The sequence below is a fragment of the Scophthalmus maximus genome, chromosome 16 (genome assembly GCF_022379125.1).
Source record: "Scophthalmus maximus strain ysfricsl-2021 chromosome 16, ASM2237912v1, whole genome shotgun sequence".
Lineage (NCBI taxonomy): Eukaryota > Metazoa > Chordata > Actinopteri > Pleuronectiformes > Scophthalmidae > Scophthalmus > Scophthalmus maximus.
This window is the reverse complement of record NC_061530.1, coordinates 15,757,330-15,785,000: the sequence shown is the minus strand read 5'-3', so window position 1 is coordinate 15,785,000 and position 27,671 is coordinate 15,757,330. Positions and strand designations below refer to the sequence as shown.

General features: G+C 48.7%; 1 protein-coding gene across 2 annotated transcripts in view; it reads left to right on the top strand.

Annotated features, from left to right (window-relative positions):
- Nucleotides 1–27,671, top strand: part of LOC118287917 (disintegrin and metalloproteinase domain-containing protein 12-like) — a 67,006-nt gene that overhangs the window by 10,479 nt on the left and 28,856 nt on the right. For both annotated transcript variants that reach the window (XR_004785760.2, XM_035613556.2), the window contains exons 3-6: nucleotides 2,269–2,342; nucleotides 21,272–21,350; nucleotides 25,329–25,405; nucleotides 26,770–26,956. Coding sequence is in view for 1 of the 2 variants with exons in the window: in XM_035613556.2 (XP_035469449.2) it covers nucleotides 2,269–2,342; nucleotides 21,272–21,350; nucleotides 25,329–25,405; nucleotides 26,770–26,956 (417 nt within the window). In the remaining variant the exon portion in view is untranslated. The remainder of the gene's footprint in view (nucleotides 1–2,268; nucleotides 2,343–21,271; nucleotides 21,351–25,328; nucleotides 25,406–26,769; nucleotides 26,957–27,671) is intronic.

Below are 27,671 nucleotides of genomic sequence, written 5' to 3'. Positions count from 1 at the left end.
GGATAGCAGTGTTCTTGTTTACAGTCATCAACGCTCACACCCACTGTAAATTCCCTGGAGATGTCCCCTCACTGGAGACGTCCCCTCGACCAGGGGGCAGCCGGCGGGAAGAGTTCCAGCCAAAAGAAGTCTAGGAAAATGTCCGGACTCTGAGAGCAGCTCTTGCCTGACCCGTCATATATATCTTGACATTACCGAGCCTCATTAAATTTGGTATTCGTATTCATGGTCCCCAGCAGATGATTCCCGAAAGGTTTCGCAGTGGGCTTTTCCCTTCCGGGCGAGCGCCGTTAAGTCAGAATTTATTTTCGTGACATTTGCTGGAGCAGCACCATGGTGTCAAACAGTTTCGCCTCTGCGAGAGAAATATCGGAATCCGGGAAAAGTGTTTCCTCTCCTTCCACCCTGTGAGCTCTTGTCTTGCACCGCTTTGCGCACACGACACTTTCATAATGGCAACAGGCGCATTGCCACGGAGTTAATTGAATACACTCACGTCCCCGAGAGGATGAACCATTTCGATTTCGACAACCCCACGGCCAGTTGTCCAACCGAACCCCTCAGGGCAAAATTATAATGTTTGGCCCCACTCCTCGAGATGCTCGTAGAATTGGGAGGGGGAAAAAAAATCCGTAAGCCTTGAAAAGCACCTGCTAAATCTTAAACGTGTCAAAGTCAGGGTTTTAAAGTGGATTAAATCTGGACCAAATGAAACCAGATTAGACTCGTTGCTTGGTGAATTAAGAGCCTTGCCGCCGTGTATCTAATCAGCTGCGTGAATTCAAACAAACTCGGGTGAATAATCTCCACCTTTATCCTTAAACTTCGCCTCGGCCTCGATGTAATGAATCCTGCCCGTGTGTCTGCACATGGTGTCAGCAGAGTTGAAGTGTGTGGGGAAAACATACGGGCGGGCGGAGACGGCAGCCGTCGCCTCTTTGTATTCAGTTCAGCTCATTTCATGCACCGACAGCTGTACAATTTCACCGAAAGGAGGCAAACACCACACGGCCCACTGGAACATTAATGAAATGTTTGGGATCCTTGGCTCTGCTTGGTGTTATAATCCCAGACTTCATAAAAAAAAAAGAAAGAAAAGAAACAGAAGACGCGGCTGCCAGAAATACTTAAACGCACAGCTCGAGTTTTACAGGTTGTGTGCTCGAGCCAATTCATTTGTGGATTTCATTTGCTCTGGCTTAACTAAACTGTCCCGGTGCCCCGAGGTTTGTTCGGGATCTTATTGTGTAAAAAAACAAAAACACAACCTCAGATCAGCAAACAGAAATGCATTGGTTCATCGGAGGTGCAATGAACTGATGATTTGAATATATCCCTGCTTTGATGACGACCCCTGGACACGCGGGCCGCTATCTATGCACCTTTTCCTCAAAGTTATGAATGTCAGAAGACATTATGCAGTGTGAACCGAAGATGGCAGGAAGTTTTCAGTCCCACTTGGTTTGTGCAATGATGCCTAAAACCTTAAGTGTCCTGCTTCCTCATCCTCCATTATGATCCTCGAGACATTCTTCTCCTCATGGGCTGATGGATGACTTAACCCAGAGCAGCGCTCTTTGCCGCAGTTGACCCAGATTGAACTGTGTGTGTAAAGTGCGTGTGTGTGTGTGTGCGTGTGTGCCTGTGCGTGCGTGCGTGCGTGTGTGTGTGTGTGTGTGTGTGTAAAGTGCGTGCGTGCGTGCGTGTCAGCCCAGAGATATGGAGAATGTGAGACAGGTCGAGGATGTTTCTGTACCTGAGGGAGAGCACATCGCACAGCAGGAGAGAGATTATGTGTTGACTGTTCGTGTACGTGTGTGTGTGCGCGCGCACCACCGGTGACAGAAGTGATGTACGACTCGGTGCCACTTAATCCGACTCGAACAGAGACACGCGGCCCCTCTCAGTGTTGTAACTCGGGGGTTGCGAGGTCTCGTGGCTTTCGGCGGGATTAATGTCAAATGGAATGGAAACATAAGATAATCCCCTCCGCTCTTGTTCTAAGATGCAAAGTAGCTTCACAGGGATTTCCCGACGGCTCTCATCAATTGGAAAACGGCGTTCTTACTCACGGCGCCGGGCGGCTCGTCGCGATTTGAACAAAGAATCTCGAGAGCTGTTCGCTTGTTAGGTGTTTCATTGCCACGCACAGTACCAATTAGATCAGTTCACTTAAATTGAATGGCGTCTTTCCTCAGTCAAAGTGCCGTGTCTCCGGACCAGGGGGCCATTTTTCCTCACCTCCCCTCCTGTCTGTTCTCTCCTCAGAGTCGCCCTGCATCACTGAGGCTCCTGATTGAAGTGGAAGGTGAGCAGCTGCTCTTGGCGCTGGAGAAAAATGAGTAAGTGTTGCTCCATTCATACTCGACCTGAGCTCAGAAACCGAGTGCTTTCTGGAGTAGAAACGGGGCGACATGTGCGCCGGCCAAAGGGGGGGGGGGCTGCAACTGGGGCCGCAGCCAAGCTGTGTGTAACACATAGCCGGGCAACGGGGAGGGTGGAGGTCTTCCTCTCGCACGTCGGCTGGCATGGCAAGTGCTCGGTGTGCTTTGGTCTTTTTGGTGTGCTGAAACAAAGACTTGAAAGAGAGAAATTCCTGAATACATCAGGCCTGACGTTGATGAGAACCGACGTCTTCCCCCCCTCGTCTCCCTCCATCTTTTCATTTGATCTGTCGGTGTAACACAGGGGAGGAGGAGGCTTTGTTTGAACACGGCACACACTCCCCGCGCTCCGTTGTAAGATACTATCAAAACAGGGACTGGCAAGGAGGGGGGGGGGGACATCATTTGAAATAAATCAGGTTATCGGAATAGGTACACTCTCTGTTCATATTTGTCATCTTTGCATTTTCTTTTTTTTTCTTCTTTTTCTTTTACGCGAGGGCCGACTTGAATGTGGCCTCGGACCCAGACAGCCGCCAAATCCGGCGTGATGCTGAGAAGAATGGGACGTGATTGATGGAGCAATATGTTTTTCCATCCAGCTCTGCTGCCACACATGAGCAGCCGGGAACAAGCAGAGCTTTCTGTGTGATGGAGAGGAAGAGGGAGAGGGGAGCAAAGGGAGTGAGGGAGAGAGTGGATGGCTTTTTTCTTTTTCTTTTTGCAGTGCCAGAGTCAGCCAGGAAGCTCACTTGTTTTCCATATTTAATATATGTAAATTCCACCTGCAGACTGCGGGACAAAGCTTTCAACGCCAGCGACCGCAATTTTATGGCTTACCTACTTTGAAAATATTTTGATGGGAAATCATACTCGCTCTTTCTGTCGGATAACATTCCTTCCCCGCACAGGTGGGGATTTTGCAAAGCTGACTTGCAGATTGTCAAATTTTCACCAGCCCCCATTTGAAGCGGGGAATTACGCTCACACTCACAGGAAGAACATTTCATTTCAAATTGGTGACTAAACTTTTCAGCTGCGGGGGGGGGGGGGCTCACCCACATGATCCTCATCCAGCACCGGGGCTGTCGTCGTTGTCCAGCGGCGTTAAATGTGAAGTCCACTGGTCGAGCTCGAGCCCGGAGCCAAGAGGAACAAACAAGAGGCGATGGAGGGGCACGATCTAGATCTTTCTGGTGAGCTTGAGCGTGGTGGAAGGACTGTACTCAAACAAACCTTCCAAACACCGATCCGTCAGCACCTACTCTCAGCGCGAGGTTTAATTACAGGCGAGGCCTAAGTTCTAATGGCCTGCCGATGCTCACGCCAAGCCGTGACGAGTAAGATTAGCGCCACTTTGGAAAAAATCCACGTAGGAGCTACTTTCTGCCGCGCATGTTTGACAAGACGAATCAAAATTAGCCCGTGGACTCCAAGAGGATGCGTGTTTGCCGCGCGGATCAGCGCAGCGAAGCCAGATCGGAACCCGCTGTGCTGACACACGACGCGACGGCTCTTGTCTGAGGTTGCTGGCAGACTTGCCTGCGCGCTGCTGATGAAATCCAGTTGTTCAAACACAGCCGTTATCTGAAGGGTAGAGGGGGGGGGGGGGGGGGGGGGGGGGGGGGGGGGCGAAATGATTTGGCTGAAACTCCCGGATTTATTTGTGTTTTCTCGGGTCTTTTGTCAATAAATATCGCCGCGTGCATGGCAGCAGCGAGGCGCACGTGCTCTCATTGTGTCTGAACCCGCATCGCCCCCGCGCCGCGATGGAGCGGAGCAGGAGTTGCCGTGTGAGGCCGCAGTCGAGGAAATGGTGACGGGCGACGAGGAGGCGCTCGGTTGCCATTGGTCGGGCTGCACAGAGTCATTTCCTCAGGCTGCAGGCAGACAGACTTCGACTTCCGATTTTGACATTTGAAGGTCTTGCGCTGGGTTCAGACCCAATGTGGCCCGTCTACGTTCCAAGTCAATCGCGCTATTTCCCCCAAATCAATATGCCAGAAGATCTTTGCCGGATGTGTCGCCCCGTGATAAACGACTCTCGTGCTGAACTGCACAGTGTCAGTGGCACTGACGACCTTTCCAAAGCCCACAACATGCATGGAAAGTATGCCTCGTAGTACATTAAGTGTTTGCGATTCCAATCCCCCGGTGTGTCTGCCCCCTGGCATTAAGGACACCGCGGAAGCAGGAGACATATATAGGGCTGAAATATTACCCCAACTTCCCCGGACACCCTTTGGAAGCGGCCTGTTGCCGGGATGGAAAGGGCACCCGCCGCCTGGAGCAACCTGTCGACCGCGTGAACTGGCGCTCGGGATTAGGGTTCACAAGATGGCCGCCTGAAAGATCACGGCCGTCGGCATGTGGACAAAATATCTGCTGCCTTTCCCGTCTTCATTCAAGAGCGTGGTCGTTCATTGTGAGAGCGCTGTTTCTTCATTTCACATTTTGAAACGCCTCCCTTCAACACCCTCTTGCTCTTTCTCAAACAGTCCCCGCTCGCATGCGTGTCTGCTCTGCTGCTCGGAACTGTTTGTCTGCACTCAGATTTACTGCCGCCGGAACAAATGTCCCGTGCTTCGGTTTGAGTGAGCGTGAGGGGATGGACTCGTAATGAAGTGCAAACGGTTTTTCGAAATGTCCACGCAAGCAAGGACTCTTTTTTTTTTTTCGGAGAGAGGGAGAGCGAGTGTGCGGGGTTAAATAATGGGGCCACGCTCTCGTATAAATATCGGAAAGCCGCTCCATCCAAGTGCTTATGAATATCCAAATCTAATTCGTGCATACATTTCTGTGTACATATAGATAGACCCGAACACAAGGACAGATCCACAACATTGTCGATCATCATCAATTAAGTGCCCCATGGGAAATCATTAACGGTGTCACAGACAGTGTCTTGATATGTATTTATTTTGAATCACTTTTTATTCAACCAAAAACAAAAACAGAAATCCAAGCCCTGGCCTCTCCGTCCGTAGCCACATCTCAGTTTGAACCTCAAACTCGGGCGCTTGCGTCGGGTCAGTGATGAAACTTATGTGGAGGACCCACTGACGCAGCAGCCCACTGGGATGTTGTTCATGTCTGCCTGATGACCAGTGCAACACTGGCTATATTCACACACTTACCTTTTCGTATACGTACGTGTAGTCATTTCTTTCTTTCCATTGAGGCATCCATTCATTCAGTTCCCTCCGTTGGGGGGAGAAAGAGCCCTGAAGCTTGAGTTCCCCTGGACCAGCGGGGACAGTGTGGTTGAGCTTTGACCACTGGAGTAAGGAACCACTCTCCGGACCGAGCTGCTCGCGCTGCTTCGTGGCCTTGCATGGAAGACCCCCAGGCATGCGGAGATGGGTCCCAAGCTGAGCAGGCGGCGCGCTCCGCGTCCATGTTTCCTTTTCTGATGGACTGCAGGATCACTGAGAGCAGGCCCGGGGCCTGTCCGTAGGGCGGAGGATCTTCCTGGTTGCCTGCACTTGGGGTTTTCTCCCTGCTCATCGTGATGTTTAGCCCTAAGCACAAGGGGGGGGGGCTATGGGGTTGGCTGTCCATCTTTTGTGCTGCAAGATAAACACACAGATGTGTATACACTCACTTTAATCTGGCCCTCTCCCTGGACAGGGGGCAGGCAGAGGATCTGTTTCCTGAGTGAAAGGCCTGGCCGCAAACCCTCCTCTGTCTCCGGTGTTTGGAAGAACAATACAATTCCGCCTGGACAGCATCCAGGCACCATTTGTCCCTCTTTCAGTGTTTGGTTCTAGGGATGTTGTTGAACTCCCTATCTCGGTTTCTGGCCCGCGACCTCAAGCCCCGCGCAACGAAGACGTCCTTGCGTCTCACTGAACGCATGGGCAGGAAACGGCCTCTCCTGGGGAGCAGAGCAAACAGAGGGCTACAGGCGCAGCACAAATAAGCAACGCTTTGTGGAAAATCCCCAAAAAAGACATCCCTGTCATGTCCTCTTCATGAGAGTTATTGTCCTCGGCTGCAGACTGAGCCACACGCAGATTATCCAAGGAACGTCGAGCCCAAAGACACCCATGTGTATCAAATCCCTCCTCTTGTCATTAAGCCAGGAGTGAGACAAGGACTGTATCAAATCCTTCCCCAAGTCATTAAGTCAGAAATGAAACGAGATGAAAAGTCTTTTTCTCATTTGGGCTTCAGCGCTCACTCGAGTCGAACAGGTTAAATGTGTTTATTTCAGAATGGAATGTCTGTATTAACTGCTTTAACAGTTTTGCAGGATAAAGTTCGCTCTGACTTGGACTGGTTAAGGGCCTTTTATTTTTTTATTTATTTCGCATTTTCAAATATTTCTTACGACGAACAGACTTGAGTCTCTGAAGCTGCTTTCAGCATTGAAGCCTGGACATTTTCCAGAACTTTTCCCGCCAGTCCCTTGGTAACATTTCGGGCAAATGTCCGAGCGAATCCACGTGAGAATACAGCCGGAAAATCTCCGGAAGAGTCACAGCGGGTCAGGGTCTCGCTCGCCTGCATGATGCCTACGGGATGTTAGAGAAACGTTCCCGTTTGAAAGTGACTGGCTCGAGGAAATGTTTGGCTGGCAATCATCGTATGGCAAACTTGGACACATTTCCTGAGCTCATGTCTGAAAACAGCATGAATGTAATATGTTGAATGTCAGCAAAGGCAATTTCAGAAACTTCTATGAAAAAGGTTTAGTCCAGTTTTTGCGGTCCAAGTTACAAAGAATTACACGATTAAATCTTAGTTTCAAACTTTCGACACGTGTTTATGAACTGTAAATGTGATCTTTATCTTATGACCTCACCATCAAAATGAGTCATGGGCAGGCGTATACTGAACATAATAGTGACATTCATTGTTGTTGTCAGAAACAGCCCAGTCCACTCCCCAACTATGGCAGCGTGAGCAGATCCACACACACACACACACACACACACACACACACACACACACACACACACACACACACACACACACACACACACACACCGCGCTCTCTAAAATTCATTCAGGAGCCTTATTTCCCAGCGACGGATGCACAGAGCTTCACTTTAGCCTTTGTACCTTTCTTGTTCCCCTTGTGGCTGCAAGGCCGTGATATACTGTGATTCATTACTTTCAAAGACAAGCCTTGGAATCGGGCTCGTCTCTGTCCAGAGCCCAGCGCCTTTCAACTGCTTCCTTCAAAAGGGAATTTTTTTTTTCTTCCTTTTCTTCTTTTGGAAGGAGCTTTCCCCTCTTTTGAATTACCTTCCCCGAAAAAGCTCCAATTATTTTCCAGCTTAGAGCAGTAATTAATAAGGTGGACTCGCCACTCCCATGTTCCTTATTAATTAGGAGGCATCCAGCAATGCTGGGGCGAGGACTAAGAACGGCTTGTCCTTCCCTCAGGATGGAGGAGAGCGAGATGCAAACGCGCAGCAGTTTAAAGTCCTCTATGAAAGACTGAAGCCTCCCGTCGCGCTCATTTAAAACGAACGTTTAACTGGTATCAATTAGTGAAGTGATGCTTTAAAACATAATGCACATTTATTTTACAGCAAAATTATTGATAAAAATAAATATATGGCCGTATGTAAAACAGTAGGTCCAACGCCACCTGACTTCCAATATTCCGTGTACATAATCAATTGGATAAATTAGAAGATGATTGCATCATTAGAAAATCAAATCAGAAAATCAAATGTTATTTGGTCCAGTCGGACGACATTAATCGTAGACCTGGACATCCAAGACAAGTTATCTTGATCGGGGGATCTGAATGGGTCCAAACTAATCCAACAACAATTCAAAATATTCACCTGATTTGGCCATTTTTTCCTCAGACAGGAAGAATGAACATAAGCACTTTAATTTAGAACTTGATTCTCGTGTCATAATGTAGTATTTTGTAATGAGAGCTGCCTTTTTAATATTTCATCACTTCCTTAAAGGTCACATAGGAAAACTGAAAATTGCCTCAGTTCGTTGGTGTGTCTTCTTTATTTTTATACTTAGACTTCCGATACACTAACACATCAAAACACCAAGCTTTGAATAATGATTTCTCTCTGGTGCAGTTCCCCCCCCCCCCCCCCCAGCATGCAAACATATGCAAATGCATAAGATGTCTCCTGTGTCAGTGTCAGTGTTTCCACCGCTGGCTCCGAAACTACCTCGCATGTACACGTGTTAAACTGCAGATGAACGTGAAAACCGCTCTTCTGGTGTCAAACGACACCTTCCGTAAGTTCGCAGCAACAAGTCATACATTCAAGTATGGTCACGGCCAGCGCAGGAGAAGTTGACGGTGCAAAACGGAGGAAGATGACTGAATCCAATGAAAAAGTGCTAGACCCCGTGTGGCTCGTCTCCGTGCCCGATGGGGGGTCTTTCCCTCTCTCCGCTCAGAGCCTTTTTCCAGATGGGCCGCTGGGTCGCGAGACTCCAGCTGGTAGATTTATTTCTCTACCACAACTGAAACCTGCACTCTATAAGGGCTCCTTTGCCGTGACAGAGATCTAATATCGTCGCCTGGTTCAGAACCGTCACTCCTTTTAAAATGCACTTCAAAAATGCAGATCGCCCAAGAGGAAAATTCTGCTCCCGATGCTTTTAATGTAGATTCAGCCAACTGGGGGGGGGGGGGGGGGGGGGGTTTGATGCCTCGCGCCCTGATGCCAGCTGATGAAGAGGGAGCGGGCAAACAGGCCGCGCTTCCACAGCTGGCATCCGAAAGCCGCGTCTTCAAACCTTCGCCTGCGACGTGAGAGTTACTGGGCGAGGGCAGCGCTCAGGGTTTTTTAGAAACAAGAGGACTCTTTTTGGGGCCTGTGGAAAAGGACACGACGGCAAAACAGAGGAGACGACTGTGCAGCCCCCTCGCCCTGTTGTTTTCCATCTTTTGTCCGAGTCTTGCATTTTTTATGAGCCCCGGTGCGCACGATTCTTTTTTTTCTGTCTAAAGTGAGATCCCCGAGGCTGAGCGATCATTTTGAACAAGGGCCCGTGTGTCTTTTAGAAAACGATTGCATTTAAACGTTACGGCGGGAGGGGGATTCTGAGGCTGGACTGGGCTGCGTGTGTAATTCAGCATAATGACTTTTTTCCCCCGCAAGAACTCTTATTACTCCGCCATATTCCAGACGACTGGGGGGGGGGGGAGCATTTACTTTGTTTTTCATTTTCTTTATTTCCATCTCTGTCTTGTGAGTGTGTTAAATTCTTTTCCTTCAGTATGAGCCTGAGCTCAGTTTTTATACATGTGCGCCTCCTCTTAACTCCACCGCAGCTTGATCAGACTAACATGTAATATTTCAATTGGATCTGCCACTAACATCTGAACAGCACGCAACGTCAATGGCATTTCATTTTAGTCTAACCCCTTTTTTTTTTTTTTAATACGAACCCAGAATGCTGGTTGAACGTGTCCGAAGCCGTCATGAGTCAAATCCCTCACGATACTGTTGCTTTTCAACTGTCATGTTATAAAACGTCGAAACGATAGCGAGCCCCTGTTGCCATCTATTGGTTAGTTGCAGGAACATTGAATTGCATGAATACCGTTCATGCCCGTGTACACTTACATAATGTAATGTAAATAATGCATAATTTGTTTTTTAATTGCAAAACTTTCCTCCTGCAAACAGAGTTTTCTGCTGTGCTTCCTCGCGTTGACTGTTTTTTCTTCCTTCGTTCACACGGTCTTGAAATTCAAAAGACAAATCATTGGGATCCCATTGGATCGTTCACCGTGAGTGCATGGAGCAATATTATTTGAATACAAACTCCTAGAAACACCCACGATCGTACTGCAACACGCATTTATGACTTCATTAAAGGAGGATTTTGGCGCACTCCAGTTGGTTTTAGCATCGGTGTGCCGGGGCCCCTCTATCTCCCTCTTTCTTTTTTTTATGCTTTTCCGTCTCGCTGTGTTTTCCTTTTGCTCAGAATCGCTCCCTTTCTGCTATTTAAGCAAACACTGTCCATTAATCAAAGTGAAATCCCATTTTTCTCAAGGCTCCGCGGTGCCAAGGGGAATAAACAAATGCAGCCAGAGTTTTTGACCCTCGTGGCTGCTGACCATAAAGATAATCAGCCCGGCTTCACAGTCCTGGCTTCCATCCTCCCACTGACAGACAGACGAGTAGATCTGCCTCAGTTGCGGCGTGAATTCATGGCGAGGGCCGACCTCTCGCTCCGTTTGACCCGCATCCTGTCTCCCCCCCCCCCCCCGTTCTCGCAGTCCACTAACCTCCCCGTGACCAGCGCGCCCTACGTGTGGGGTCAGTGACCGAGCGAAGAAGCCGCGCGTGGTCACCGGCCAGACGGTCAGATTGGGGCTGAACGAAGCTCGTCCCCTTTTTCGCTGATGCAGGAGAAAAAAAATGTTCCTCTCCTCTGTTGTCGGACGCACGCTCACACAGAGAAGTGTCCTTGTGAAAAATGAACGCCGGATGGAAAGACGAAAAGAAAAAACAGGATCTCCTGCAGGAGACCAGCACCCCCCCCCCCCCCCCCCCCCCCCCCCCCCCCCCCCCCCCCCACCCCCCCAACACAAGTAGCAGTTTCCCCCTCTTTCCCTAAAAAGTAGCATATCTGCAATATGGAGAATTCATCTCTTTCATTCGGTTTTCCTGCTTTTAAAAAAAACTTCAAATCCACACGAGACTCGATGGGGAAACCTGTGGCAGGAGTTGGAGTTCAGATGCCGCTTTCATCGCCAAATTTAGCCGAGTGATAAAAGGAAACGGCGCAGAGCGAGTCGGGGACCTTGGGCGCGGAGCCGTCCCCCGGGCTCCTCATGTCACGCGGAAAAGCAGATGCTTCTCGTCTCCTCAGTCCCCCTCGCCACTGAGGTTATGACTCGGAGGCCCCGCGGTGTTGAGAGACGGACACACAGGGAGTCGACGGAGGCCGGGGAAGGATGTGTCAGATGAGGTGTGGAGGCAGGCAGCCTCCTCTTCTGTCCGTGCCGGCCGGCGTGTCTCTCCCTCCTCACTTATTTTCTCGCCGTCAGCAACTCCCCGCTGAGATTTTTTTCCGGGCACGGCGGGGTCTCCGTCGGTTGGCCCCCGTACTCCTCTCCACTCACTCTCACCTAATCCCTCCAGCTCCGGGGACAAGCCAGTGAGCTGCCAACAGCAATAGGAGCCGCCAGGGTTTGATAAAGCGGCTGAGGACCCGCCTCGGGGTGCGGGGGTCCCGACGAATCGAGGCCCCGGGACCTCGACGCGGTTTGCTCAAAATCAGCAACAGAGTTTGGTCCCTGAGCACACGGGGTCGCGGGCGGGTTGTAAACTCACAGAGGGTGAAGCGGGAAACTGCGTGTGCGTCGGTCGTCCTTCGTTAAAGTGAAGTGAACCTTCTAATCCTTAGACAGTATGTAAATTGGACAATAAAAAAAATCTCATGGTGGGATATTTGATTGGCTAATTCCTTAAATTCAATATATTAAAATTAGCCATTGGGTAAAAAGGAGTTCAGCTGGCAGAAACTGAATAGATCAAATGTAAGAACATTTTTGGGGGGGTTATGACTGACCCTGCTTATCACCCTGGTCAGACAATTGATTTTGTTCACAATTCACAACGGAAATGAATAAATGGATGTTCTGTTGTGTGGTTGCAAAATCAACCACGCGCACTTTTCTTTTTCATTCATGCTCGATGGGGCATCGATGCAGGAAAAATGAACGAGCCCCAGCGATGTGCTCCGTCTGCACAAGCCCCATGGCTGATGGGATGTTTACAAAGCGTCTCTCGGAAGAAAGCCAATAACGTGCCACTTCTCGGATGCAGCGGCTGATCAACATGAAGCCCTGGTCCTCCGATTGGATCAGTGGAACATGGATGATCGATGGGCGCGCGGTGCATTATTGGGAAAGCAATCGCCGACGTCAGAAATGCAGTGAAATGATGTTGGCGGGCTGATTTAAGGAAGCGTGACACAACGGAATCTTTTGTCAGCATTCGCTGCAGAAATCGTTTTTTAATGAAAAGCCGGCGGAGAGTTATGAACACCGTGGGGGGTTTGGAAAATGGATTGCTTAATAAATTGGACACTGGACATCTGGAGTTAGGGCAGACCACACCTGCCGCAAACGCACAAGGATTCTGACCTCGCCCTTTACACTTGAGATTCATTTCTCTTTAAATAATGCAGTTGTTTTTGTTCTGCCTCCTCCAGGTCTGATGCTGGAGCCTCCTCCTGTCAATCATTTAGGAAAAAGAACACCGGGTCAGGGGTGCAAAAACCAAACCCGCCTAATACATCAAAATCAGACTCTCACCAGAAAGAGGGAGGACATCTCACTGACTGACACAACCAGAAGGGGCGAACGACACGAGGGCAGGCAGAGTAAATTTGTATTCCGTCCTTAATTGTTTGATTTCCCCGAGGGCAGGAGAAGAAGGGAAGGACGGCGTGCAAGTACAGACGGGTTTAATTAATTGAAATACTGCTTTGTGTGTGTGTTTGTGTGTGTGTGCGCGCGCGCGCGTGTGTGCGCGCATTTACCTCGTGCAAAGAATGATAGGCGTGATGGTTTGAAGTTCCCCAATCGCTCATTAGTTCAAGCACAAGGTTGCAACGGATACATGTGCGCGAGCTTCGCGCCTCGAGCCGGTTCTTTGCAAAGGATTGGAATTAATGGAAACGCTCAAAGCTGGTGCATGAGCAGGACAAAAAAAGTAAAAGTTCCAGAAGGTGTCCGGACTTCAGTGCGTGTCTGCGAGCAGATTTATTGGAACGCAGTCACGGAGCGGAATATGAATTCAATTTGGCAAATTTCCCTAATGTGGGCTTTCAATATATCACAATGTCGCTACAGGCTGCATGATATGAACATCGCATGGTGTCTAAAGGGCTGGTTCATCCAAAACAAGTCTCTGTGATCCTCTCTGGCAACCGATATTTTAGGATTTATTCGGGACCATTATTATGGTAGAAATTAGTTCCAATGAAAATGTTTGGGTGCTGCGACCAACATTTTTGTCTCAAGACTTCTGTAATTATTTTTTTCCCTATGCAGGATCTACTGAGAGTCGAATGAGTAGTTTCGGGAATCAGGCTGGGGGTGTAGTTGTGGTTCGCTGGGAGCGCTGAAAGAAAAGAACGTGTTGCACAAACGCAATCCGTGTTGCGGGAACAGTCACCTGCAGGGGACGCCTGCTTGCGCTCAAGCGCACGGCCATGATCACAGAGATCACGCCGAGCCACCGGGCGCAGGGCAGTCAAACCGCGCTCTCGCTTTCCATTTCTCCCACAACCCCGCACGCCGGCACGCGGCCGGAGCTCGTCCCGACGGGGATGGAGAGGCAGAGCCGAGGCGCACGCTCTCTGCCACGGATTGGAACAGAAGCCCCCCGGGGGGCAGATAGGAGTAGAGAAAGCAGGATGAAGGATCTTCCCTCCAGTGATCCACAACAACAGAGGCGGTTTGAGAGACCGCTGCTTTGGCACCCGGTATAATTAGGTTAAGATAAAGATGTCCCTGGCCCGTGCAGCAAAGAAAAAGAAGAGGAGAGAAAGAAAAAAACTGCCACGTGGGACAAACTGCCAAGAAATTTTGTTTTCCTTCCATTTAAATTTAAGAGTTAGATTTAATTGCGAGCATAAGAGATACTTTCATCTGAGTATTCTACTTGACCCGAAGTGGAGCACTCAGAGTTCACACACATTGTGCGCAGATCAACTGAACTTTGATTGGTCACATGCGATTACTCCCCCCCTCGCCCTTGGGGATCGGTGATATCATGAGCAATAAATTGACTATTAATGGCTTTTTTAAGGGAGAAATGGGAGCGGCTCTGCCCTGCTCTGACCCCGCCGACCCCCCCCGACCCAGTGAACGCGAGATTAGCGATTTGCAGGGCGATCGTCGCCATAGACGCCCATTTGTTCCGCTTCGACATGTGCGTGCGTGCGTGCGTGCGTGCGTGCGTGCGTGCGTGCGTGCGTGCGTGCGTGCCTCCGGGTGACAGACACTCCGTTGTGAGCCAAACACATGGGAGCCAGATGTGACGTGATGTCACATGTCGGCAAGCGACAACAGGACAAAAGGATTCGTGTAAAAAAACGGCAGATCTGAGTCGAACGTACACGTCTTCAGTTCTGCTTCGGAGACTCTTCGCGAAAACGAACGAGCAGTTAAATAAACTCATTTCCTATTTGAATCATTTTTCCCCCGTTGTCATTCTTCTGGTCAGACTGGAACGATAAGACTGTGTGTCACGGTGTGGCCAGTGCTTCCATAACATGGTGAGGCTGCAGCACGTGGGACCGCTCACAGAAAACAAGTTATCATACCTAAAGTAGGTTTGACCATTCCAAAAATAACCGAGTCAGGACCGTTTCCTGTGCTCCCTCCACCCAGGGTCAAAATCTCATTATGTTAAAGGCAACTGAAACCGCACGGGGTCGTGGTCGCGGTCATCGGGCTCCCGTCCACTCGGACCCCGGTGGTATGACGGTAACACGCCACCTTCACCTTTTTTCTAATTGGAAGAGTCATCGCTCTCGCAAAGAGTTCGCTTGATGGGAAGCGGTAACCACGGGTAACGGCTTCCCATCAAGCGAACTCTTTGCGAGAGCGGGGGTCTCTCTCGGTGTGTGAACAAACAAGCAGCGCTTTTATGTCCACACCAGGATGATTCCTGGAGACGTGAGGCCGCTCACGTCCCATCTGTTTCTTCTCGGGGCGTTCTCTATTTCTTGGTCCACTGAACACACAATCTTACTTGATGTACATACTCTGTCTTTTCTTTAGCTGCGTAGTTGTAGTAGTGAACATGACAAATGTAAGGATGGCTGGTTTCTCACTGCATATGCAATACTACAGAGCAGCGGACCTTTCGGCTGGTTGTCAAGCTTGAGTAAACTTATTGTCCTTCGTCATAATGACATGTTGAAGTCCAAAAGTTGTCTATTTCGGCCTGAAATCTGAATGTATCATCCATTTTAGGTAGTAACCAAAAGACTTTTTGCGTCTCCACTATAGTCCACATCTTTGCCTTCACACTTCGCCAAAGATTTGTGTCGCAATTCTGACCTAATTCCAATTATCTCATCCACTGTTGGGCTGATATTCATCATCTCGTCTCTGTAATTGGGATCCTGTGGAGTCATCCATCACGCAGACATTGCGCGGAGATGACACTTTATTGATTTCACGGGGCATGCCTGGACTCGGCCACATCAATCTGCAGGTGACAGTCGCCGGCAATAATTGCGTGCCACTACTGCTAATGGCAAAAATCCTGTTTGACCATCTCGCTGACCAATTAACCGCCCGGGGGTGTCGCGCAGGTGTAACGAATCCTAATGAGGCCGTTATGATAAGATGGAAGATCTCAGCGAACACAAAAAAAAGCCCAACCAGACCTGCTTTTTCCACTTGCAACACAATTCCTCGACACGGGCCCCAGCCAGCACTCCTTTTTTTGTGGTTTTTGTCTCGTCAGCGGGACCTCGGAGGCCGCGGTGCCCCGGAGCTTCATGCTAGATTGCCACTGAACATGGCGTCGCGCATACATGAAGTCAAAACCATCTGCCTTGACTTGTGTTGCTCCCCTTTTTCCACTTCCTCCCTCCCTGCTTGAGCAGAGACCATTGGCCGGCGCGCCGCTACGGGTCTTTTCATGACGTGCCTGGTGGAGACTGGGAGTTGCATTGAGCTCCGGGTAAGCAGGGGGAATTCTGCTCCCCTGCTCCACTTGGCACCGTCCCCGCAACGCTGCCTGATGTCAAACAGATCACAGCCAGGAAGACTGGCCCTCTTCCCTTGCGCCTGGAAAAGAAAACCCCAGTTTTCTAACACTCAGACGAAAATGTATTTTTTCATGAACATGACCCCCCCCCCCCCCAACCGCTTTTTTTTTCAAGTGAAGCTGGGTTCATGCCACTTGCCACATAAAAGCAGAGGGGACATTATTACTACCACATTGCCTCATGAGTCCCTCTGTTGAAATGCAATGTCGGCTACTAATGGGAGCTCCTAGATTAGGGTTTTTACAAGAAACTCATATATTTGATGATGATTTAATCTGCTGCTCTAAATGCTGTAAATACCGCTGCACTATAGGACAGGGCTGGAAGAGCTACCAGCTCTCCTGCCTTGCTTCACATTTGTCATAGTTAACCCTGCGATTGGTCCTGAAGTCCCTGATCGGGATGCCCGAGTTTAATGAGACACATCGGAGCATGTGAGTGGGAAATCACTGCACATTGATCCGGCTCGTGCAGCAGCAGTGGCAGCGGAGGCTTCAGTGTCAATGCGCTGGCCACAGCGAGTCAATTCATATTAGGGAAAAAGAAATTTAGTAGTTTTTTTCTCGGAGCACTTCTATTATCGGCACAGAATGTGGAAGTGCCAACCTTTTCTTTCCTCGGTTATATATGCAGCATATATATGTGCATATACATTTTCAAGAGGTGAGTTGATTGACTGGAAAAATTGACAATATTGGCTCTGGTCATTTTCCGGAGTTTGCCGTTCACATATGAGGAAGGCAGCATGGGATTAGTCTTAGTCAGACGCGTTCACACCAACAGGAAAATGTCCGGGACATTCCAGCTCGCCGTCAGTTTTCAGGAGACTTTTCCTGCTGTGTCCTCACGTGGGCTCGCTTGGACATTTTCCCAGGGGGATTGCAGGAAAAGTTCCAGCATTTGCGGACGTTTGCGTTCTCACATGCGGCCTTCCCGACTCCCGTGCATCGTCTGCAAGCAGCTTTTTTTTGTTTTCATTTTTCACCACATTTGTGTTTCTGTATTTGCGGCACTTGACAACAGATGCGCAGGGAACATTTTTCTTTTTTCTCATCTTCCCGTCGTCTTGGCCTGTCGTCAAACAATCAATCCGGCGTTCTGTTGATCTTCCAAGCCTCGATCAAAAGTGTCCCGTGCGTGACTTTCGCCTCTGCTCTCGGGTATTTCTGCACGCTTGGGTTATTTCCATAGACACATTACGAGTTTTTTACGAGGCAAGGCTACAAGTACAAGCATGTGTCGTTATCAATAATAAAACAAAACAATGTAACATTAGCATTTCAAAGCTGAAAAAAATCTTTATTCAGCATCGTCTCTCCGGGTTTGAATGTTTGACATTCAGTCGGGACCGTCCTTTCTAGGTCATGTACAGCAGCAACCTACAAGTGAGACCTCCCCGTTGCTGTTGATTGATTAGCGTCCGGCTCCAATTCATCAAGCCTGCTGCAATTCACACGTCTCACTCAGCCCTCCCTCTCCGTCTCTTTGCAGACAAACGCTAACAGTTAAGAAACATGTCACAGAAAGGCGTAACCAAAGACATTCATTTTTGCAAGAACGTAAATCCAGGTGTCATTCGCCTGCACAAGGACGAGCTGACGACGTTTAGAGACGCTACGGGGGGAGGGGGGAAAAAAAATGATTAGAATCTCATGTAGGAAGAACAGAAGTGACATTTAGTGGCGTGCATTCAGGATCAGCTCCAAGTGGCTTCATTGTCTTTCTGTCCGTGTCGTCAAATCCACTGACAGGCGAACACGACTCGTTCCTCTCACCTAATGTGTTCTCTGTCAGAAAGTTGTTTTTTTCTCCTTTTTCTTTCAGCCCGGAGACGGCACGACAAAACGTAAAAACACGACGACCGTAATTATGGGCTTCGCTCCCGTCCAACTGATGTGGAGAAATTCACAAATATTTTTCCTCTCATATTCATGCAGCCGCAGCACAAATGGTATACACGCTCCCCGTTGTGTCACGCGCGCTCATTGCAGGCGGCGTGGGCGTCGGGGGCGGGGGCGGGGGCAGGTACGGTGGCATTTACAGTGGGAACGTGGCGTCTTCTTGTTGACTCACGGTGCCGCTCCCCCCGATGCCAACTCCCTGTCAGTCAGACGGAGCCCCGCTGGCAGCCTGTCTCGTGGGTAATGCATTTTAAATGTGGGGGCGTGACCCCCAGTCCACTTCTCCCTCCCACACCTCATTAACTTCCCACTGATTGATAGACGGTGAGCTGCGGTTGCTCTGTGGCCATGATTCCGTTTACCGGGGGGGGGGGGGTTCAGAGATGCACCTTCAAGCATTTTCTGCGGTTGATGCAGTGTTTTCATTTATGCGTGTTGTGCAGGTTGCAGTTCTTATCTGGTGGTTTATAATGTCCTTGTCCATTAAAGGAGGAATAGGTACAGACGTTTTTTAAGCCGCAACATGCAGGTGCCCATCTGAACACTGGCTTATTTGCACAATGCATTTCCTCATTAAACCACAGTTGCCAGGAGACCCTCCGTCTCGGAACCCATGAGTGAGTGAGTTACCAGCCTAGTAAGCTACAGAGACAAGCCAGGTCATGTGACGAATCAGTGCCCATACCAACCAAGAGAGAGCCAGTGAGAATCCTCTCTTTCAGAAGCGCCTGGCTTCTCTTTAGCTACGGACATGTGCATCGATTGGAAGCAGTATGGATGGTCAAAAACGAAAAAATGTTGGGCAGATTTGCAAACTCTTTGAGTGCTAGTTCCACCTCGTCTTTGGCCCAATAAAAGAAAATCCCTGCTCGCACGTTTCACCGCATTGTTGTGTCTCCTTCTTTGTATTTTCTCGGTATCAAAGTAACCAACTGCAAAACGCCGTTTTCAAAAGAAAACGTTGTACAGTGGATGCAGCCACAGTTTCTCCCTTTTAACTGGAAAAAAAGAAGTGTCTCCGTTGCCCAGTTTGCAGGTGAACCACCTCACTAAACCTCTTGGTTGAAATCAATACGACACATTATACAGCAGGATTGACCTCCTTACTGGGGCGTTCAAGGATGCACCGACATTTGAGTGTCAACTGAATTGAGTAAAAAAAAAAACAGGGCTACCTCAAAAGCAGAAAATGCATTCTCCCCTTTTCAACGGACTGGCGACAATAGCTCATGTATTTGCTGCAATCTGCTCTGAATTGATCATCAACCCGTAGCGACATTGGTTTAATTCATGCAGCGAATGCGTGTCCTCAATCAACACGCTCATTCACGGAAAGTCACTGCAACAAAGTAACACATGGAGGACACATGGGCGTCTGCAGCACGTTCGTGTATACCCGCCCTGCGTCGCAGCGAGCCGGCTACATGGGCCTACACGCACGCACCACAGTGGACTGTCTGTTGTGGGCAGATGTCGGGGTTGTGTGTCTGACGGAGAGCACAGACCTAATTAAGGCTGAAGAAACACATCATTTTATTTGGCTCTCTCTCCTCTCTGGCCCCGCTTTGATCCAGTGATTATTACCAGCCCTTTGGCTCGGCGGAGGAGCGGAGGGTGGGGAGGCATTGTGTCTCATGCTGACAGCTCCCAAACAAAATACCCCCCCCCCCCCCCCCCCCCCCCCCGGGTTGTTACAGCTGACACTCCCAGCTGGGTTGTCAGCGGTGAGGTCAGTAAGAGGATCCAGCTGCCCGCTGAGGTGCGTTGCTCCGCTGTGGATTAGCCCCAGCCAACCTTCTGCCGGTGTCCTGCGGTGAAATACTGTACGTGCGCTCACCGCATGCGCAGTGCGCGGACCCCGTGAAGGCAATGCGAACCGCAGTTGTTGCACAGTCATGAACACAAATAACACCCTAACAGCTCTGGGAGTCTGTTCGATCGCCCTGTCCAACCTGCAGAGACGCGGGCCACACTTGACCACCTCCGTCAAGGAGGCTGAGCGATTGGTTTGGTTTCTCTGTATCCGTTTGTCTGCAGGATTACTCAAAAAAGTTATGGATGGATATACATGACAAGTTTATCTCAGGTCTGTCTCGGCCTTGGTAACGGGGGATAACATTTTGGGAGGGATCTGGATCTGGATCCAGGAAGCCTTCGAAAGGATTCTTCTCCAATGCGAGTGCGTTCTTAAAAAACGTGACCCTTTGAGTCATATCTACACAAATACACAGCATTTTGAAAATATCTAGGTCAATAGGTTCCATTCCCAAGTCACACTTTGAAAATAACGTTGTGTGCTCAACTATTGCATGACTCGTGATCGTTCACTGCACGAGTTAAACGCAGGATGTATCACAAATTCCTTTTGCTCGCTCTGACTTTATGGGACGAATCGCAGGACCATGTGTTTGCTCAGTCTCTCTGATAAAACTAAAAATCTGATTCACATTTCTATGTTAAATGACACAGTGGTGGGTTGGACATGACTTGACTTTTTGTGGTTGTTGTTGAAAGCAGAAAGAGAACCAAAGAGCCTCCTCTCGCAGGCTCAGACATGTTTGGTCATGATATTGACCATGCAGGAAACTGGAAAGGATCGGTAAGAAAGAGAGAGAGCGTCGCAAAATCCCCGCAGCAGAGATTTGCCGTGTTGATTTATTGCGCCTTTCCTCGATATAAAGTGTGAACGGATCACTTGGTGACCTCGGAGAGTCACTTTATGGTGTTATTGATTCCCATCTGTTGCCAAAAAAAAAAGATTTCTTCACCGCATTCCTGTCCCCGTACTCTCCACAGACCCCGTCTTGATCAGATCGCGCGTACAGCGTTCGTTTGCTCGCCGCCTACTTGCCGTCCGCCACGCGCGAGCTAATTACTGTTCCGCCGTATCACACGGGAATGAGTCATGGCATCGATATCGAAGGCTTCTCCGTGGTGCATGCATGTGGGGTGAAAGCGGTTTCATAGAATGTGTCACCGCAGCCTTTTTATCCATTTTCTTTTGCTAATGCCTGCAGCTGCTCGGCTCAATTTATGCTCTCCGAGGGTAGGGTGCAGTTTGAAATCACTGCAGACTGTTTATCTTTCACGCATGTCTTGCAGTGGTGGAATGGCTTAAGACACTGTGATTGATTTTCTTTTTTTTTGGGGGGGGGGGGGGGGGGGGGGGTTGGGGATGAAGCCCCTCAGGGTCACTTCTGAGTGTCTGTTGTCTTTGTTTATCCTTTCTAGGGGGCTGTTTGGAAGTACCTATACAGAAACCCATTACCTGGAGGACGGCAGCGCGGTCACAGGCTCTCACAACTTCACGGTATGCTTTGAACACCTTTTTCAATTTTCCGCTTTTTTATTTCTCTATCAGAGCTGACACGATACACTTCTGATCTCGGTTCTGTGATGTTTTCTTCTTTGTCTCTCTCCCCCTCCCCCCATCACGTCCAACATCCTTCTACGAAAGCTGGCCCCTTTTTTGCGGAACTCTTCCTTCTTCTTGTCGGGTTCTGCTTCATTGTGCTCCTATTAGGGTCCATGAGAAAAATTAATGTTGCAGTTAGACCCACTCCCCCCCCCCCCCCCCCCCCCCCCCCCCCCCCCTCGGAATCGGGCGACATTGCATATTAAGCAGCCGGTGTAGGTGAGCGAGCCCATTTTCGCTCCCTGCCAGCAGATTAATATTTGATGAAATGAAAAGGCGAACAGAGGTCAGAGAATAGACTCGGTTTTAAGGGAACAGCACAAGTGTTTTATAATGGATAAAGCTTAAAACCGTCTGGGGAAAAAAAAGGCCTTGTGTGCCACTCTGCAAGAAAATATTGAATTAGTGAACATCTAACCCTAACCTTAAGTGCACTTTAGAAGTCACCCTGTGAAATATTCAGCGCCTATCATTGCACGTCATTGTACTTGTTCAATTGAGATAGAACTTTCTGTCTTAAATACATCTGCTAAGTCTCATATGACATTTTTATCCACTAACTCCAAATCAAGGCCGAGGAAGCAACAGTGACCACCGCTCCAACAGTTTCTTTTCCCAACCGCTCAAAATCGGTATAAGGGCTTCTTCCAAATAGACGTGCGTAGCTATTGTGATTTTGAAAACTGTAAAATTAATATTTTTCATCTGCATAAGCTCAGCTTACAAAAAAAATGTTCTGCTTTCAAATACAACGGGTCTTTGAAAACATCCTCCATGGATCCATGAATATCCTGCTCTTGCATGATATTTATTTTGGTTCAGAAACAAAAAGACTATTAGGACACTACGTATGCTGTGTATTATAATTAATGACGATGTTGTGGCCAAATCATGTGGAACAGTTTCTATGCCTCACAGCTTCCACCTGCGCGCCTGATTTCAGGGAAATTATTATCTGCTCTTTGGCAATTAAACGTCTAATTTTTGTTCACATAACCAGAAAGCATTTTAATAGACAGCCTGTGAGGTCTGTGTAGAAAATGTGCCTCCTATTTATAGCTGAAATCAACAAAAGATGAATGTAATTCAATAATGGCCAACCCACACAGTAAAACGAACATCTGGAACCGGACCGTCACTGGCGCGGGACAGCTCGTCAGAATTGCTGCCATTCCAGAGCATTAAGACGATGGAGAGGTTGTCGGAGGTCAGCTCACACTCTGATACACCGAGAGCCCACGACTTGGATGGATAGCACAAGGTTCGAACTGACGGTTAGATGAATCTATAAACATGGGGGCTGCAACTAATCGTGGACAATAATCACGTAATTGAAAAGCCTATAAAATCCGTCCGTTCATCCATCTTCTTCTGCTTATCCGGGATGGGCTTGCGGAGGCTAAGCGGGGTGTCCTGGACATCCCTCTCTCCAGCCACGCTTCCCAGCTCCTCGTGGGGGATCCCGAGACGCTCCCGGGCCAGACGGGATGTGTAGTGCCTCCAGCGAGTTCTGGGTCTAGTTTTCCTCCCAGCTGGACGTGCACACTAAGCCTCCGATGGAAGGCGCCCGGGTGGCATCGTGACAAGATGCCCGAGCAACCTCGACCGACCACTTTTTGATGGACATGAGCAGCGGCTCTGCTCCGAACTCCTCTTCCTTGCACTGAGGCCGAACCCAGAATGCTCACTTCGGCCGCTTGTATTGGGGATCTCGTTCTTTTCGTCATTACCCAGAGCTCATGGCCACGGGTGGGGAATGTAGATTGACCTTATGGTTCAGCTCCCCTTTCAACACAGCGGACGCCCCAATCCACCAGTCCATCTCCCGCTCCACTTTCTCTAACCCTCAATACTTAAACTCCTTGAAGGAGACGTCTTTAAAATCTTTTAACATCATGAAAAATGTCCAAAGTCCAACACAATGCCTTTACTTTGCTTTTTTCACTTGCTCAACAGACCGAAATGTTCAAAAACGCCCTTCTCCTTTATATCAAGTGCCTTACTGATTTATGATTTTGGGCCGGCCACCACGTCGATTAATCGATTCTGCACCAGATGGATGGGTAGATTCAAAGTGAGATGGGTGTAGCAAAGGATCACTGCCAGTAACCTGCGTCAGCTCAAGAACTTACCGACCATCCTTCAACCCCTCCGTCCCTCCTCTCATTCCTCTCTCATGACCACGGCCAGCTCTTCATGGGAGGGTCTTTTTTCCTGGAAGCAACCAGATCTTAAGAGACTGATCTGCAGTTAATTTATTTGTCCTGCTCGCAGGGAGGAGACTGATATAGTGATCCGGAGTGTTCAGTTGTGTGTCAAAGGCAGGGTACTGCTGGGAGTGACTTCAGCATGCGTCAGCCCTCCCTCGGTTCCCTCTGTTTTACATCGTCTCCCTTTCCTCACTGACCAATCTATCCACACGTAGTGCAATAAATGCGTGCCATGTGCTGTAACAAAAGCCGTCTACCGGGAATATGAATCACCAGCAGGGACATTAAAGAGTTAACTTGAAATAATAAATGAATGGTTACGATGAACACTCCCACAATAACCTGGCTATTAGTTATTAATCTTCCTCATTTCGCATATGAAGGAGTGAGCACTTCGCCCCTCTGGTTTCTTTCTGCAAAAACCTTAGAAACAAAAAGTCTATTCCTATCCCTCATGTCGATGCATCACAGTCGTGATCTCATCAAAGAAACATGAGGTGGTAGCATTAACTCTGCGTCATAAAACCCGCCCTCCTCCTCCCCACTACACTAAAATGTCATATTTCATGTAATGGGCTGTCCTATCTTTGCACCTTTTTTAATGCGCTGTAAAGGATTGTTCTCTTCCAACACACCTCAAGATGGAGATATGGAAAGTGGCTAAATGGGCGAAGGCATTCAAGGTTTTTGGGTCCAACGGAATACGATATTTAATAAGATATTCTTTGGGCGGGGGCTCGGGTTCTGGGCTCAAAATCGAATTTGACCGTGGCGTGATTGTTGGTGCCAGACAGGCTATTTCTGAACCTGCTGATCTCCTGTGATTTTCACACACAGCAAATACCTGGAGTTTACCGAACTGAACATCCAGTTAGTGGCGATTCCGTGTACAGAAAGACCTTGTTGATGAGACAAAGAGGATCACGCCCAGACTGGCTGCTAAAGCAAAACCAAAATTGATATGATGGATTGGACCTCACCCACGTAGACTGAGGGCCTCCTGTCGGAAGTGAGCAAAACATAAATGGGATTATCCTTGTTTTATTGCAGAATTGCTGCGGGAAATAAAAAGTTCTGTGACGCACGATTAAGCAGGGATTCCCCTTTAATAGCCGACTTTGAACATGCAAAATCAGCAGTCTGCGGGAGGTTCGCCACATCGAAGGAGCCCGGTCGTTGTGATTTACCGGCCTCGCTCTGTATTTAGAGGCAGTCAAAGAGGGGTGGAAACTCACATTTCCGGAACAGGGTGACAGAGGGTCAGACCTCACCTGAAGGAGGACGTCTGACCGTGGCAGAAAGTCTGTTTTCACTCCTAAACCGTGGTTCAGTAAACACGGGATATTAATTCCCTTTCCTCACTCCCGGCTGCAGCTTGACAGGTGGTCCATGACAGCGGGTACCTGGGAATGCAGCAGAAGGGCAAAAGACTGTGCTTGGGAGACGAGGAACTCGCACAGATTTCCGTCACCATTATCCCGTGGTGATGAGTGGGAACGGCTCCTGCTAACCCCGTCGAGAAAAAAAGGGCCATTCCCCCGGAGTAAATTCGCTCGTGCTTCACAGTGATCGGCCGGAACTGCTGTTATTGAATTGTGCGTAAGGCTAAACACATTTTTCCTTCTTCACATTGGCTCAATTCTCTCTGTGTGGGATTCCTCAGGCGAACTGCTACTACCACGGCGAGGTGGAGGGTCGCGCCCACTCGGACGTCAGCCTCAGCACCTGTGCCGGGATTAAGTGAGTGTATCTTTTATCTTCGCTTTCTTTTTTCGTTCTGTCGATAACTCTGGTCTATTACCTTGGTGATGAACTGCGGACGCAGCCCAGAAAGCCCAGAGCAAAAGCTCTGACTCACTAACCCTGCTCTGGTGTTTTTTATCTCCTCTGGGACAAGTTCAGATTGAAGTGTGAGATTTAAGACAGCAAAAAAACTAAATATTAATACTATGAGGCTATTTGAGGCCTATCTGGCAGCATCCTAATTATTTCTATTGGTTCAGGATTTTACCAAGTAAACATGAGACTGAGTGTTTCTTTTTTTTCGTTTATGCCTTAAATGAGTTTAACGTCACCGCGGTCAAGTCCAAGTCGTTCGTCATCGTGTCCGCTGGCAAGAGACACGAGAAGTCGGACGCTCGCGTCCGTCTTGGCCTAATCGCAAATGTACTTGGAAGAGAACCTTCAAATTACCTCCAAATCGAGTTGCTAAAAAATCTTTCCGCCGTTCCCGACAAAAAAACGATAGGAAATAAATTGCAGTCAGCTGGAATTAGCCTTAAGTCTTAAGGTTGCCATCTTGGATAAATAACAAGGAGGACGCAGTAACTACTGCATACTGTTGCAAAAGGAGCAAACCACGTGTAACATATATTGTGTAAAGCTCCAGACAAGTGAGAGGTTCGAGTGTTGGAAACACTGTTCGCAGACGTCAAACAGGAGTAATGATCGCAGTTATATCACCAGACACCATCAAATGGGTGTTTTCACGAACCGGCCAAACGTCTAAACACCCTCAGCAGAATGATTCACCTAACTGTGAAGCCCCTTCGCCGTTGACCTCCATCCTAATATGTATCTATTTATTTCTGTTTTGATCCGATCTGTCTGCTCAACGACAAGCGCACAGGGCCGAGCTGCACGTTGCTTGGCCCCCTCGCTCAGACAAATAGTTTTTTTGGGGGGTTTGGGTTGGCAGCGCTCGTGCTTTTGGGGGAGTTCGGGAGCGAAGCATGAGTTCACGTGGTCCCGAACATTGCGCAAGGTTTGTGAGAATCTCAGGGTTCGCTCGGACTTAGGGATGTCACTTAAATCACGCAGGCAACTGTTTAAATCATGGGAAAAGTTAAGGAGGAGGAAACAATGGCTACAACTGTGGAAAAAACGAAGAGATACGGCGACTCCTTAAAGCAGAGCGTCTGCCCACTTAATTATATCTTATTAATCTGGATCACTTTTGTGTCCAATCTTTTTCATGTGCAATTCCAGCATTTGAATTCGGGAAAAATTCAATAAGTAAATATGATTGAGGATCTGGTTTAACCTCTGACAGTTCTTTCCATGCACGTCTTCCTCTCTCTCTCTCTCTCTCTCAATCTCTCCAGGGGATTCATATCTTTTGAAGACAAATCCTATGTACTGGAACCGTCCAATGATCACTACGATGGGACTCACTGGATCTACGCAGCCGAACACCTCAATATTGCCCCTGGCACCTGTGGCCACGATTTCAACATATCTTACCCCATAGGACACGCAGGAAGCAGTCCCTTCAGGACTTTCAGCACTAGGGTAAGGATTATTAAAAACTGTGCGCAATTTGACCACCAGGTAGAATAGACCGTGTCTGCACTGACTGTGTGATTTGCAAGAATCTACTGAGATGACAGGAAACTATGAAAATAGAGCTGCTTTCAGTCAGGAATTGATGTCCACAAATGTTGCTCCGGACATTGTGGATGGGTGGAAGGATGGATGGATGGATGGATGGATGGATGGATGGATGGATGGATGGATGGATGGATGGATGGGTGGGTGGATGGATGGGTGGGTGGATGGATGGATGGATGGATGGATGGATGGATGGATGGAAGGATGGATAGATGGATGGATGGGTGGGTGGAAGGATGGATGGATGGATGGATGGATGGATGGAAGGATTGATGGATGGATGGGTGGATGGATGGATGGATGGGTGGAAGGATGGATGGATGGATGGATGGATAGATGGATGGATGGGTGGGTGGAAGGATGGATGGATGGATGGATGGATGGATGGGTGGATGGATGGATGGATGGATGGATGGATGGGTGGGTGGAAGGATGGATGGATGGATGGATGGGGTAGAGTTCGGGTCTGTAATCATTTCATTATGTAATGAGATTATGTTTATTTACGGTTCCAGCATGTCTGTGAACCAGGTGAAATCTATTTGCTTTTTATTATTTTTCGCCCCCAGGATCCTGTGATGTCAGTGTTTTTCAAGCATTAATATGCCTAATTAAA